General features: G+C 29.6%; 1 protein-coding gene across 1 annotated transcript; it reads right to left on the minus strand.

The window, feature by feature from the left end:
- Positions 1-1,114: 1,114 nt before the first annotated feature.
- LOC129920034 (structural maintenance of chromosomes protein 5) lies at positions 1,115-15,824 on the minus strand. Its single transcript, XM_056001188.1, has 17 exons — positions 15,586-15,824; positions 15,256-15,523; positions 15,091-15,195; positions 8,648-8,826; positions 8,335-8,581; positions 8,175-8,273; positions 7,820-8,116; positions 7,654-7,755; positions 7,373-7,581; positions 7,146-7,309; positions 4,496-4,622; positions 4,023-4,228; positions 3,518-3,957; positions 3,234-3,458; positions 3,010-3,167; positions 2,831-2,948; positions 1,115-1,361 (listed from the first exon to the last, which is right to left on the minus strand). The coding sequence occupies exons 1-17, from the start codon at positions 15,663-15,665 to the stop codon at positions 1,260-1,262; spliced, it is 3,126 nt and encodes a 1,041-aa protein (XP_055857163.1). The 5' UTR covers positions 15,666-15,824; the 3' UTR covers positions 1,115-1,259.
- Positions 15,825-16,710: the final 886 nt, after the last annotated feature.

The following is a 16,710-nucleotide window of genomic DNA, read 5'->3' on the forward strand; positions in this document are numbered from 1 at the left end:
TATTGCAAATAAAAATATTTTAAATTAAAAAAAAAAATGTATTGCAAATAAAAATTTTTCTTACAATTTTGACTATTTGAACAAATACCTCAGCTATGTCAACTATAACATTGGTTCTAATGTATTTTCAAATAGTCAAAATTGTAAGAAATTTAACGGATATTAATGCATTTAGCATTCAATATTTTTGTTTGTTTTTTTTTTTTTAATGTAAATTTTAATTTTATTTGCAGCAAATACTTTTTTTTAATTTCAAATGCATTTATGGAATTCATATTTTTAAAACCCTTGGCCGTTTAGATTCGGTGTCCAAATGTAGGCCCTCTTCATTACACGCATAAAAATGTGTCATAGTCTTTGTTCATTTATTCATAAATTTAAGTATAATAAAAAATACATATCACAATTTTAAGTAATGCAAAAATATATTATTTATTCATCTTTTTATTTAAATAAACATCAATTCCTTAAAATGTAAGTACAAAAATACTAGCCATGTTTTTTTATTTCTAGGTTTATTTTTTTATGAATACATAAACTAACATAAAAAACAACAAATTCACTTGAAGATAAAGAAATCTTAGTATAATACTGAAATAATTATTTAAAACAAAATGTATGGCATTTTTAACAGATATTTTTCATTTCAGATAGAGAATAGAAATAAACTACTCATACATGGAATTGCAGTTCAGGAGACTTAAGAAAACGACAATTAAAAAAAAAAAACAATAAAAACAGTACAAAAATAATTGCGTTCCTTGCGTTTTTTAGCTGTGTAGTTTTTTAAAAGTTAGAAACAAATATAATTCCATTGTTAAGAAAAAACTTTGTTTAAATAAATAGATACGGCATAAGAAACAAAACAAAAAAAAATACATATAGACGAGAATAGAGTTCTATTTATGTTTGAAAAAAAAAAAATTTAAGAAAGTATTTTATACGAAAAACAGAAACAAAAATAATTAACTGAATTTTCTGCAAATTGTACGAGAATTTTTTTAAAAATCAAAATGAATGCGTTTTTTGTTAGATACTCTTAATTTATAATATCATTTACATATCTTGGAATGCTCTCATAAGCTTGTAAGTAACGAAAATGAATTCAACAAACTGGTTTCAGTAAATACTAATGTAAATTATAAATATTCATGTAAACATTCATATATTAATAATAAATAACATTTTTCGAAAATAAGGAAAAGAAAAATTTGTTCGTTTAAAAAAAAAAAAAGAAAAATTAGTAGGAGTTCCTCTTTCTATGCAATATTAAAATCAAATGCATTTTTTGGTTTCACAAATTTTCCATTGAATACTATGTGCACAGTCATTCTTTCGTTGCAATTTAAATTTGGAAGGAGCTGAAAAAAAAACGTAAAAGAAATCATTGATTTAATTTATGTGAAAAAAGTATTTATTGTAAATAAATAATGAGGTTAAAGTTAAATTTAATTGAAATTATACAATAAAAAACTTCTAAGTTTAAGTTATATTTTTTTATAGGTACGTAATAACTTCAATATTTTTTTTGAATTTTTTTAAATAAAGGTGTTCAAAGAGGAAAGTATGGCTTTTTTATAAGTGAAGATATTACATATTAAAACAAAAATTCTCAGTCATCATAGGTTTCCAGCATCTCTATATTTTGTTTAGCTTAAGACAAGAGTGTTGCATTCACATTATACAGGGTGGCTGATGAAACTTCCCACATAAAACGAATAAAATACGTTTTTTTTATGTATTTTTATTTAAATTTGATGAAGATAAACAAATTGGATGATGAAACTCGTATTTTGATTGTGCGCCAGTTTTGGAACATTTTCTAAAGGCGAAATTGAAATTTTATTTTTGATACCAAAATTGACAGTAAGTACCTGTAATATGACCAGAATAAAAGGCTATTTTTTTTTCTCAAAAACGCCACTCTTGGAAAATTAACGCCCTACTTTTGAAATATTAAATATATGTATTTTTAGCCATTATTCGGTACCTGCACATCATAAAACTTTTTTTTTTAATTTACGTCTTTCTTCTAATTGACTTAACCGATTTCAACAAAGAATGTAATACAGTGTTTTAACAGCCGTAATAATATAATTTGAGAAAATTAAAAATAAATTATTTTGGATTTTAAATTTTTCCTTTTATCAATTTTTTGAAAAATGGGTTAATTTTTGGAAGCAGATAACCAAAGTTTCGAAATAAGTTTTCAATTAAAGAAGCGAACAGGCCTACGTATTCAGCTTCAAAAATTATAAATTTATTTTTTCTTAGATTTTCAACAAAAATCAAAGGTTAACCCCTGTCCCGAAAAAAGTGCATTTTAAAAAATTTCCTCCAAATCCATCGAGTGAGATATCAAAACAGGTGTTTTTAAGCTCTATTAGCGATAGAAACCCAAAACGTCTGGTTACTGGGTTATTTACAATCAAAGTTAATTTTTGTTTTTAAATTTGCAATTTTGGAAACCGATAACTTTGGACAAAAGTCTCGAAACAACTTTTGAATTGAAGATATGAGTTCGTTGCGAAAAATCATATGCATTTAGCTTCAAAAGTTACAAATTTATTTTTTTTTAGATTTTCGACAAAATCCAAGGTTAACTAACCCCTTGCCGAAAAAAATTAATTAAAAAAAAAATTACTCCAAATTTATCGAATGAGACATGAAAAGACAGGGCTCTTTAAGCTCTATTAGCGAGGTCTGGTTGCTGAGTTATTTGCAGTCAAAGTTCATTTTTGTTATTAAATTTGCAATTCATTTTAGTTCCTAATAGTTACACGACAGAAATAAATTTTGAAAAAAAGCACCAAATTGCTACATATTTTACCTTTGGTGTCACAAAGAAATACTGTGAACTTCCTGTCCTGGTTGTCTCTTCCACCAGCATATCAAATATCTTTCTTTCATTTCTGGGATCCATTCCTTGATTTATTTCGTCCACGCAACTAAAATAAAACTTTTTTGTTAACAAACAAAATATTCACATTATACAATCTCATAACATACCGAAAAGGTACATGAGTTAATTGTTGAAGTGATAAAGTGTAATTTGCTATGGCAACAGCTCTCTCTCCACCAGATTGTACATATCTATCAAGTGCTTGTAATTTAACACCACTTCGATATTGAACCAATATTTGAATGCCGTACGATTCAAAATCCCACTAAAAAAAAAGATAGATTTGTTATAAAACAAATTTATAAATTGCTTTATTGTTAATAAAATTTACCTGATCTTTCATTGCTAACAGAATCTCACCCACATAATCCATATTTTTCATGAAATTGCCAAAATTTTCATTTAAAACTTCAATAATGTGATTGATTTCTGGAATCCATTCATTATAAACAGATTCTATTTGATGCATTAGATTTTCATCTCCACTTTTAGCCTCTTCAATGGTTCTTGTTAAAGCTTCTATTTGGCTATTGCGGCGTTCGTATTCTTCGGTAACCTTTGAAACAATTTTTTTTTAGGTTAAAGCAACTTAAATTTAAATGAAAAAATCCTTACATTTCTATCAGTTTCGCCCAAACATTCCAACCGGGCACTTGTATCGTTTATGACATCTTTAAGACCATCTATGTCATCAGGAAGCTCTGTAAATTGCTGGGTATATGGAAAATTAGGATCTGTAGGTTTTAAGCCATTGGTAAGATTTTTAGCTTCCACTAATCGAAGACGATATTTTTTGGCAGCTGAATCCATGGAAGATTTTACAGTTTCAACAAGTTTCTTTCCCTGCACTAAGGTATCAGTTGCCTCAGTTATTGCGCGATTTAGATCTTCATTTTCAAGTCTGTAAATACTTGAACGAGCTGCAGCACATTCTTTTTCTTGCACTGCTCTTTGATATTCTATCAAGCATTTGGCTTTTGTTTCTTGAAACTCAATAATTTCTTTAACATAGAGTTTGGTTTTCTCTCTTTGAAGTTCTTGAAAATGAGGAATATCTAAACGAAAGAGTTATTTGATGTTAGAAAACATTAACAGTTAAAATCATGAATTATGAATTTACCCAAAGCTGAATCTTTTAATGCTTTCACTCTTCGAACACTTCTTTGAAGTCGTTCCTTCAGGTCTCTTAGTTTATGAACAACCATTTCTAATGATCGTAATTCTTTCATTGCTTCAGATCGTTGATGTTCCAATTCGTCAGTTTTAGCTTCAATTTGGGCACGTTCATTACGAAGAGTATCAGTTGCTCGAACTTTGTCTCCGTATCTTGAATTTAAGAGATATATTTATTGATATTGTTAATAAGGCTCTTTTGGTCTTTTTGGTTTTTGAATGCGAATAAAAATAAAAGACTTTATTCCTTTCTTTCACATTAAATAACAAAGTCTTTTATTTTTATTCGCATTCAAAAACCAAAAAGACCAAAAGAGCCTATAATTAACAATATCAATAAGAATTTACAAGGAATTGGTCAAACACATACAACAGATATATTTATTGTTTACTTTAAAATTAAGTAAATTTTCTGCTTACCGTTTTTTTAATTTATTCAATTCACCTCTGTCCACACCCGATAAGAAGTTACGACTTTGAATTCTTGTTTGCGATCGAATTGGATGGTTTGAATACTTTGATATCGAGACATGATACTGTACGTCGCCTAAAAAAATAATATAAAAAAATAAAATAAAATAAAAACTGATAAATTTCAAAGGATAAAAAAAAGACGAGAAGTTCCTGTAAGTTTGCAAATAGGGAGGCAAAAGCAACAAAAATAACAAAAGTCTTGTTAAAAAAATCAGCGATAAAGCTGTACTATAGAGGTACCATAAATCTGAAACAGAAAGGTAGGAAACTAAGGATATAGTAGATTGCAAGAATTTATTACGGAGAATAACTTAGGAATATAGTATCGACATAAATAAGATAGTAAGATGGCTTTGACTTGTGGAAAAGCAGATTTGTTGTTTAAAGTAAAAGGCTCCATCTTCAAAAGGCTGATTGAAAGACACACGCGCAATGGGAATTACGTGGCTTCGCAATTTCTTTGAAGATATATTCCCTAGGTTATATGAAAATAGCTCTACAGGAAGGAAAGAGCATGTGACAACGTTAACTCGAAATGCAAAATTCTTAGGGAATATTTCAAGTTTCATACTTTATTGATGTACATATCTATTTGTTTTCTTAGCATCAATATCTCAATATTGCCATATATAACGGATAAATGCCATACGAACTCATTAGTGCAACAAGACAAGATTAATGAATCTGTTTTTAAAAGCTCAAACAAAATTTGAAAGTTGTTCCTCAACGGGAAAAAAAAATCAACTCTTACTCTTTGGCAATGGTGGTTGAAAAAGCCAAGAAGTTGGCATCTTTGATGTTCTAAGCAAAAATTTCATAGGAAACGCTTTTGGACAGTTCTTAAGCGAAAACCTGCAGAAAATCTTGTTAAAATAAAAAATGAGCTGCTGAAAAAGCTTAAAAAAGAGTGGCTAAATAACATTAAAGTAAAGGTTTTATTTCCGCTTGGGCTTTTTTTTATTTGAATTGAGTATATACAGGGTGTCCCAAAAGTAATGGATCAAACGAAATATACTGATAGACCAACTTAAGGCCTCTCAGAATTTGGTAACTTGTTCATCCCAAATCCTTACGGTTTTCGATTTAATGCAGTTCTTGTGGAATTTCGAAAAATCCATACTTGGCAACAGTATTTTGCTTCCTACGCCCATAATTGATTTTTGTTTTTAACAATTCTTTCACTAAAACATTGCTTAATAATAAGAAATAATTAATTAATCAAAATATTTTTTATTTCATACGCCATTTTGCTGCAAATTAATTAACAGTTCCATGTTTTATAAAAACTCAATTTCTTTATTTAATTTCAGAGCAACAGCGCGAAAAAAGTTTGTATGGTGTGGCAGTGGTTTATTATTTTAAAAACTTGCCCTGTTATTGTAGTTTTCAAAAAGGTATAAAAGTGTCCAAAAATGCAGTCAGATCGAAAAATATTACAATTTGAATTCAGCAAAACAGGATTTTTCATAGCAAAAATACAAACAAAAATAGAGGCTTTTGTTCAAAGAGAAATAAACAAACAACAGTTGGAGAAAATGTGTTTATTTTTGCTTGCTTTTCGTTCTGAAAAACCCTGTTTTGTTGTATTCAAATTGTAATATTTTTCGATCTAACTGCATTTTTGGACACTTTTATACCTTTTTGAAAACTACAATAACAGGGCAAGTTTTTAAAATAATAAACCACTGCCACACCATACAAACTTTTTTCGCGGTGTTGCTCTGAAATTAAATAAAGAAATTGAGTTTTTATAAAACATGGAACTGTTAATTAATTTGCAGCAAAATGGCGTATGAAATAAAAAATATTTTGATTAATTAATTATTTCTTATTATTAAGCAATGTTTTAGTGAAAGAATTGTTAAAAACAAAAATCAATTATGGGCGTAGGAAGCAAAATACTGTTGCCAAGTATGGATTTTTCGAAATTTCACAAGAACTGCATTAAATCGAAAACCGTAAGGATTTGGGATGAACAAGTTACCAAATTCTGAGAGCCCTTAAGTTGGCCAATCAGCATATTTCGTTTGATCCATTACTTTTGGGACACCCTGTATAACAATGAAAACCTCATTTCATTGATATCTTCAAACTTGAATTTTTATTTTATATTAATCAACTCAATTCTTAGAGTAGATTGCTCACTGGGTTATCAAATAGAACTTATGCTGAAAAGTAAAACTATAAAATGAACTTTACGTGACATTTCTTTGAGGTCTGGTTGCTGAGTTATTTGCAATGAAAATATTTGCTTTTTTTATGCATTTAAAAACTGGACTTAGTTTTTTTTTTTTTTTGTTTATTAGGTATTTTGAATCAATAAATAAAGTCCAATTAATAAGGTACTTCGAAAAATAGTTTTTACAAGAAACAGGCTATCTAATCAGCATAGAAATTCTTAGCCTCTACTGCTTTATTAAAAACTCCCTCGTTAAATTAATAACATTTCTACCTAATCTAACCTGCTTAACTCAATAGTGAAATTGGAAAAACATTTTAGCTATCCCATTTCCAAAGGTAAAAAATATTTATAAGCTCTTTCCAATCACAAAAGAAGTATTTTACATTTAAGTCTTAAGCGTTAACTTGTTCTTACCTCCATAAAAATGTCGTAAATTACTCGGTAATGATTCTATGAAATCATTTACTTTTTCTGTTCCAATCAAAATTCCTTGTATATTATAATTGCGACAAAGATAATTCAAAATTGCTGGTGGTCCTTCAAGAAGATCAATTAAAAATGCATAAAATCCATATTCACTAAAAGAAACAAAAATTGAATTTAAAAAAATTTAAATACATATTTTTTCTCAAAGTACCAACCTATAAGAACTTATATGTTGATTTGGTCGATATTGACATTGTTCAGCTGGAGGTGAATACAAAATACTTATCGATAAATGTTGCTGAATTCTCAAACAATCAATAAGTTTGGACATATCTTGTTTGTCTTCACAAGTAAATGCCAACAAATCTCTGACTGCAATGGTATTCTCAAAATATTTCGCATGATTCGGATCTGGTACATTAAGCTGGAATATTACAATTCAACAATTTTGAGTTTATGAAACACATTCAAATTTTAAAATAAAGAAAAAACATACTTCTAATATCATTGGTTCGTATATTCGACCTTGGAACTGATTTGAGTTTTCTCTAAGCCACATAACTGCTTTATACTGATCAGGATGTCTTTGTTCTAACAACTGCAGATAATAATTAAGTTAAATAAAGTTCTTTTTGTTTAAATATAATATAAATCCAACTTACTCTTAAACGTTGATCTTTAAAACTCTCCAAAGATTGTATGCGATTTTTTAACATAGTTATTTCTGCCACATAATCTTCTTCCAGAACTTTATTGATTTCCGAACGCTTTGCCATTTGAGCTGATATTTGTACTTTTAAACTACTTAAACGTTCTGTGACTTGCTCTCTCTTGGCCGCACGTTCTGATGTGCTGCCACTCGAAGATGCTACTCTCTCTAATTCTTCTTTGTCCTTCCTCAAACTCATACTTTCTTTTTCGATTTCCTTATCACGTTCAATTTGTTCTTTTTTTTTAGTCTAATTTTAAATTAAATTAGAATTTAAATTCAAAAAATGTGTGTTTTTCAAAACAAACCTCAATTTCTTGTTTCGCTCTTCGTATTTTCGTTTCTAGATCTTCAATACTTGCAATAATGTTTTCAATTTTTGTTGTTGCTTCACCACATTTGGCGCCCTTTTGAAAGAAAAAGATGGAGATTTATTTTAAATTAAATCAAAAAAGTTAGATAATTTACTTGTTTTTGTAATTCATTTGCAAGATCGGCAGTTTGTTGAATTATTTTTCCTTGTTCTTTCATCAGAGTATTATATCTTGATTGCCGTTCTTTAACAATTTTCTCAGCATCATCTAAATTGCTTCGTATTTCGGCAGCTTTTTCTTTCAATTCTTTGGTTTCAATCCATAATTTTTTTGCATTGCAAATGTTAATGGTTTCGGCAAATTTCTTTTTTGTTGCCATTCGTTCGAGAATTTGTTTTAAACTATAATTTGAAGAAACTGTTTAGTTGAAAATGAATTTTAAACAAATTTAAAAAGAAATATAATACCCTTCATTACGATGCTTTAAATCATTTAATCTATTTATATCGTCAATTAAACTGTTTTTGGCATTTTGTTTTTTCTTCTGCAGTTCCTTGAGTTTATCAAACTTTTCGATGACAGGTTGTTCACAGACGGATGATATTGTGTTGTTTAAGAGTTCTTGTGGATTCATTTTGGCGAAATCCTTAAAAAGAGCACATAAATTTTGATATTGAAATTTTGTTTTGAATGTTTAAAAATCATGACTATAAAACTTTACATTTACATAAAATTAATTAATTTGTGGTAGGCCTAGCCACAAAATTAAGAATATTAGAAAGGACCAATATCTTTATGCTTAATCGCTATATCTTGTTGTAATAAGAAGAATAGCATCAAAAATATCTAAAAGTAAAATTTTAGATCAAGAGTCTTCAATTTGTCTTCCGAGTGAGTAAGTGTTGTAATAAGTGAAAATCTCAACAAAAAATAGTTAAATAGCTTTTTTCGATTTTGCGTTCTGTGGATAGTTTTGGAATGCAAAAAAAATGTTCAATTTTTTTATCTAAAGAGAAGTGTGCAGATTGTTTTTAGGTTTTTAACACTACTATGAAAGTTTTTAGTAGCATTATAAAGGGATTTTTTCCATTTTCAGAGTCAATGCTGCTCAAGCAATTTCATAGAGTACATCTGCCCCCATGCATGTGCTTATGTGTACAGCTCCATGTTTCCTTAAAAAAAATAGAAGTGTCTCCACAAAGAATTTTGAGTCTTTATGTAAAACATGAGGATTTCAAACATAAAACATACTTGCAATAGATTAATAATAGAGGTATTGGTAACAAGATATTGAACATGGTGCGATTAAATTGAGTCCAAATAATGAAATTCTGTGGTTTATACTAACGGGAATCCTAAAAATAGACTGACTTAAACAAGAAATAATAATTTAGAAGCTTTACGGTTGCAGGTACATATCGTCGCTCTTTAAAAAAAACCGCAATAACTCAAAAATCTAAATTCTTCACAAATGCTGTTTTAAGTTTCCAAGTTTGTCAATTTTCCATACTGTTTAAATAAAAAAACAGGATTTGCATCCTGTGTTATAGGATGCAAATCTTTCGAATTTATACTGAGTTTACAAAAATTAACAATGTATTATTTCCAGTACACTGGCATTAATAACTCAAAAAACAGGATTATTGAGTCTTGCCGGTTTTCTTTAACAGTGACGGTATGTATATACTTGTAAGGCACCACAGTGATAGTAGGATATTTAAAGAAAATTCAAATTCGTAGTTTTTATGGCAACATTATTGGCCAGCTAGTATTACTTTCCAGTTTGATATTATACGCTCATTAAGCAAAAGTATTGAATTTTGTATTGTCTCAAAACTTCCCGATCTATAACCGATCCTTAATGTAGGAGGACCAATAATAGTGAAAAACGAGCTCCATGGAGCCATGTCAGATTTCAGAATCCCTGTCAATTTGTTGTCAAACATCACCTAAGGCTTTGATGCTTCAAAATTGAAAAAATGATATCAGTGCAGAGGACTAACGAAAAATCAATCTTATCAAACTTTGTTTTCTTCTCTTAAACAACTTGTGTAGACATTAACAAGAACGGAAGAAAATCTTCTACTGCCTTGAGAGAAATATTCCTCGAGTAAAGTTCGGTGTGGGGTTCAAGATTTAACGACAGAGGCGTTTATATTATGTTCCTTGCACTGGATGCTTCGATTTATGCATAGTAATAGATTAGATAGATTTCCTTTATTACAAAAATTCTTCTAATTTAGGCAATTAAATTGGAAATTTGACTGTTAAGAAAAATCTCCCTAACTCGATTTGTAGTCGACCTAAATTTCCGTTTAGAAAATGACGTTGACTATATTTCTAATCCCTAATATTTCCCGAACGTTAGCCACTTAGCGGAGTACCTACATTTTTTGCGCGGTGTTCATTCGCACACGCAGATACAGAAAAAATCAATGAATGATGTTTTTTTCAATTCATATTTTCATATTCGAGATTGTATCTTCTTTATATTACTTTAAGCAAATGTTAAATTTTAAACCTAAACCCGTAACATTAAATATCGTTGGTTCAAATGAAAAACTCACTAACTGCTATTTTAACCGTATGTAATTTGTTGGTTATTTCTTTTGGACATTCTGCTAAATTAATTAAATTGATTAAAGAAGCTATTTTTGAATTTATGGGATTCTATTATCATTAATAGAATCGATTATATGAAAGTTTTTGTTAAAAATATTAATTAGTTGATTCATAGAGCTATTGACGCCATAGTTAGATCTACTAAAAACTAGACAAATTGGTAACCTATTTCTTAAACCAGCACGCCCCACATTAAAATTCAGTTGATCCAACACTTAAGAAGATATTGAGCCTCTTATTATCCCAATTATAAAACATAATTGCAAATACTCTCTGTGAACTGAAATTGATGGTAAATTAATAAGTTTAAGTCTTTCCGAGTATGGAGGTAGGACAATTCTATCGGACCACTTATCTGAACACTTTCAATTCTGTTTATATGAATCATATAGTAAGGTGCCCACACTATACATCCGTATTCAAGAATTGGCCTTGCACATCGCTTCAGGTCTGGGTTGCTGAACGGTAACTGAATCCTAAGACTGTAGCCTGTCACGTAGACGGCGCACACTGGGGATTTTGCGGAAAAAAGTCAAAAATTTAAAGTTCCTCGGAGAATATTTCAATAGTATTTCAGAAAGAATTACTAAAATCGGACTTGTAGTTTACTTTTTAGAGCTTTGTAAAGGGACAAGTTGTTGAAAGTATAAAAAATGAAGTGAAAATACCCTCAAATTAAAGCTGTGTAATTTTTTTTAGCTTGAGCCGACTCATACACTTTTATTTTTCCGTAAAGAAGCCATCGTTTGTCTATTGTAAATCGAAGAAATTATTAATTTTAAAGATGTTAACTATTTTATATAATTATTTAAAGAAAAGAGAAAAAAATGGCTTGATTTTTTCATATTTTTGTATATATAATTTTAGCTACACTTGCCTACAGTTAGAGGCTATTAAAAACTTTTTCCTTATGAAATTCCCTTTCGATGAAGGCCAAATTTGGGTGCCACCAGGTGCCACTGCGTTTTTTATTGGTAATTGAAAACTTCATTTGGTCGCAAAAATCATTTTCTTAAAAATTACTTAAAATAACAAAAAAATATTAAAAATCAATGGTAACACTTACAGTTATAAATGACACTTTTTTTAAAAGCCAAAATATTAGGCTTAATTTGAGCTTTTAAATTAAGTTCTTTAAGTGAATTGTTTTTGAAATAATCGATTTCAAAGTCAAAATTTTGAAAAAAAAATTTAAAAAAACATATCCAATACTATTTTTGACAAGGCTGGGGATTTGAATTCAATTTGAATAATGAAGAACACTGCCTTAATTAATTCCTTACCAAACACTGAAAACCATATGTTTCTATGCCTTCTAGTTTTCGAGAAAATTGAAAAGTAAAAAATCTCCTTTTTGTCAGATTTTTGTTTTTTTGGCTGCAAGCTTGAAATTCTTATCCGAAAAGACAAATAGAGAAAATAAAATTAATTCGTAACACATTTTTTTACAAATCTACTACAATAAAATTACATTTGATTTTTTGAACTTGGCTCAGAAAAATTAATTTTCGTTATATGTAACTGAAATGTATGTACATAATATATTGAAAACTATTCAAATTAAAAACGAGTGAAAAGGGATTATGCGTCTTATTATTATACATTTTATTAATAATGGGAATTTTAAGCATTTTATGCGAAGATCTAAGCAGAAATCTAATGGAATGTCTCAAGATTTAAATTGAAATTATTATTGAAAAATACAGATCTCCCAAAAAATTGAACACGACCGACTCAGTTGGTATTGCCATGTTCAAAGGAGAGATCCTGAGAACCCCGTCAAAAAAACAATATCATATACCGTTCCAACACGAAATAAAAAGAAAGGAAGGCCTAAAAACTCCTGGTACAAGCAGATGCAAAAACACCAGCATTCAGTTGGCCTTAGAAACGGAACAATACAAAACCGGGAGGCTTGCCGCCGATTTCTGAGGTCAACCCGGCGAACCCCACAGGCGGATCACTAGTGTGAAGCAGTAACGTGGGAAGGTTATGATCCCCTCGACATCGAGATCATAACAGCGCCGAGAAAAGGAAGAAGAAGATTGAAAAATACAGATCATCTGACCCATTCCTTTATTAAGAAGAATCAGAGTCATTTAATTGAGGAAAAAATGGCTCTCTTAAAAGAATTAACTTTTGAAAAATTTGTATAAAAAAATGAAAAAAGTGTTTTTTTTTAATAATTTTTAACTATAATTTGGGTTTTTTATTTTGCGTGGACGTGGACCTCGACAACAGTACCTACTATGAGTTATTCTTTTCCATTTAATGTATTTAAAATCGGTGAGGTGGTTCCAATCCAATAATAGAACAAAATTAAAAAAAAAAACGCTATAAGTACAAGTAAATTGAGACTCGGAATTCTTTATTACTCTCACAAATTTTTTTAAAAGGGCGTGGCAGTGGGCGGAAATGAATAATAATAATTTCTTACGACGAAAACTGTCATCCCTGAAAATTTCATTCAAATCTATTCAGTGGTTCAGTTTTTATTTAATTTTTTCCGCACTCCCATACAAATTTCCCCAGTGTGCGGCGGCTGCATTGTACGATTATTACAGTTCTGCGTTCCTACAGCAATAGGTCCAATAACTTTAATCAGGTAATAAGGCCAAGAGTGAGCCATATTCACCCTTTTCAGCAAAATACTTGCTCGCCTAATGTTATAATTTATATTTTTTGTTCAACGCACATTCACTGCTTTTTTTTAAGGAACAAATAATTATGGAATGTAACAAAATTATAAGATCTCGTGACTTAGATCAAGGAAAGTTCTGTGATTTCTTAAAGTGAATATTCTGATTTAATCCATGCCCTTGTTACGGCATCTTAGCTTTTTTGGTACATCAGAAGAGAAACACGGATTTGAAGCGCTTTCCTAAGTGCAATATGCGAAATTTAGGTAAATCTTCAATCTTCATCGTTGTATCAAAAATACTGTTCGGAAAAATCTAAACTTTAAAAGTGAATATGAAAAAGGTTTGCAGAATTAGGACTTTTAAAGACAAGTGCTCTTCATTTTTTTTTATTTTTATTTTTCCATCTATAGAATAACTGGTTGAACAGAATGAAAATTCGCTTGTAGCAAAGAAAAACGTCGTGGTATAAGATGTCAAATAAATTCGCTCAAAATGTAGAAAAGATGAACAGAATTATGTGGCGTACAAAAATGTCAATTGCCTTGAAAAAAAAATAATTTTAACTTATGGCGTTTTCAATTGGCAGTCCGGAAGCGTCCGGAATCATTCTGAAAGCGTTTTACTGGCTGAACAGAATGGAAATTCGCTTGTGGCAAAGAAAAACGCCGTGGTAAAAGATGTCAAATAAAATCGCTCAAAATGTAGAAAAGATGAACAGAATTATGTGGCGCACTAAAATGTCAATTGCCTTGAAAAAAAAATAATATTAACTGAGCAACCACATTAGAAACGTCAAAAGTCATTGCGCTTGTAGCTTGAAGTAAAAGTCGACTCGACTTGTACCACAGCGAATTTCCTTGCCACAGCCACAGCTACGTATTCTGGCACCAATATACTAATTTCATACTTTTTAACTTTGACAGCGACACAAGACACAAGCCACAGACACACATTCTGGTCTACCAGTAAATCCCAAAATAATATGGGAATGAAGGCATGCGACTCTAGTGTGACTCCAAGGTAAGTTCCAAATTTCTGTGAAGTAAATATGTCCGAATTATTTAAGTAATTTTCAGTATGATATTAATGTTACCATTCTTTTTTTACATCTACCTATTATAAAATTAAGTCAAAACAGCATTGGGCTTTTTCAATAAAAATCTCCGAGTTTTGAATTCTGGATCTTTGTAAGAGAAACTTCAAAAGTTTCAAATGGAAACTAACTAGGTACGTTAAGGCTTCAATAACCAAGTGTTGCTCTTTTTCTATTACGCAAATAGAAGTTTAAAAAAAAAAATAACTGGATCTGCTTTGATTTTAAGCGAAATCAGATTGACCATACTATGTATAAGCTGATTCAACCACATAGGAAGCTAGTTATACATCAAAATTCATCCTAAGCTCATTAATTAATTTTAGAGGTATATTGATATTAGCCCTGTTCCATTGGAGGTGGTAGTTTACTACTACGCTAGTAAACTACTAGTAGTACTTTGCCACCTCCCAATGGAACAAAGCTATTATAATTCCAACTTGCTACCTGAGCCCTTTGGTATTGAAAAAGATGAAGGTCACAGATAAGCTTTACAACGACGCATTTATATATTCAAATAAGATTAAATCAAACAAAAAGAAAAAACTCTCACCTGAACTCGATCCTGTGGAAGAAACTGACACAAATTATCGACTTGAATATTATATTCAGAAATGCATCGCATATAAGCTTTGTGGGTAACAATAACTCCATTTATCTGAAATAGAGAATCATTTCAAGATTAACAACTGGCAAACAAAAATTACACAAAAAATACCTTAAATTCCGATTTGCCATCCGAATCGAATTCCCTAACAAATTTCTTAGTTTCCCTCTGATTGTTGACATAAATCTTGATGCTTATTAATGCTTCGGTTTTACCATTCTTGATATATTCTTGAATAGCTGACGAACGAGCTAGAAGCTTTGCACTGCCGCCCATTCCGAGGACAATTGCAGCAACAAGTGTTGATTTGCCTGTGCCATTTGGACCAATTATTATATTTAGATATTCCGTTGGATTCATTACACATTCATCATAAGTTCTGTAAAATTATAAAGAATTTCCAAATAAATGAAGGAATTGGCAAAAATGTTTGTTTCTTACACAAAATTCTTCACCCAAATGGATTTTATTTTGCCAGCCAAATTTGGACTACGTTCATCGATTTCATCATCAACTTCCATTATAATTTAGATTTTATTGAATTATTTGATGAGATTCGAGGGAATATTAATCGTTTTTTTTTTTTTGTGTAGTTTTTAAATAAATTAAATGTTTTCTTTCTTTGCACAAAACAAAAACCAAACAAATAACAACGACAAACAAATGATTGCGCTTCTGCAAAATTTATTTGAATTATGAATGAAGTTGGTTGCAGTTGGAGAGTTTTTTATTTTTTACAGAAAATTCATCGCGTTCAGGTAGGATAACCTTAAAATGTCATTTATTTGTTCATTGTAAAATGACACAACAAAAATCGTTTAGTTTGAAAATTTGACAAATATTTTTACGTTTTATTAGTTTTTATATACATACACACTTATTGCATCAATCGGATTTATTATACTTTATCATAAAATATTGACATTTTTTTATTTGCACATAATTAAAAAGAGAATTCATTTTTCCTTAAACTGCTTACAGCGCCAAATTATTCATGAGAACTTAAAATGAATCATAATGAAACTCTACTTGTGGTTCAGAAATGAAATATATGCTTAAGCTACAAAATTATCACTAGGTGTCACTACTAGTCAGTTTGCAATTTTCTAAACTTTTGCACAGGGTGCCTCCTGAATGAATTGTAATAAAAAAAAAAAAATTATTACTAATTATTTCTTTAATTGTAGCTTGTAAAGAAGAGAGATGTGATAATTTTCGAGGAATCTATTGAAGCATTTAATTTTTATTCAAAAATTAAAATTTTTTTTGTTTTAATTCAGAGCCTTTTAATTTAAAAAAATATTTGAGAACCCAACTAGCACAACAGCTTCTATAAATCGAGATCTTGCAGGTACTACTTTTTATACAGCTTGTATTGAGCTTGCTTCAGAATTTAATTGCTTACAGAAGTTCGAACTTGTTTAACAACTTCTAATAAGTTGTTTAAATACTGTTAAAGAAACTTAAATGAAAAAAGCTTGTTTTCGGAAAAGCCTGCTAATTAAATTTATAGAAGCTTTATAGAAATTAACAAGTTTAAAATTTGATTTTTGGTTTTGATATTGA

This window comes from Episyrphus balteatus, chromosome 4, assembly GCF_945859705.1.
Source record: "Episyrphus balteatus chromosome 4, idEpiBalt1.1, whole genome shotgun sequence".
Classification (NCBI taxonomy): Eukaryota; Metazoa; Arthropoda; class Insecta; order Diptera; family Syrphidae; genus Episyrphus; species Episyrphus balteatus.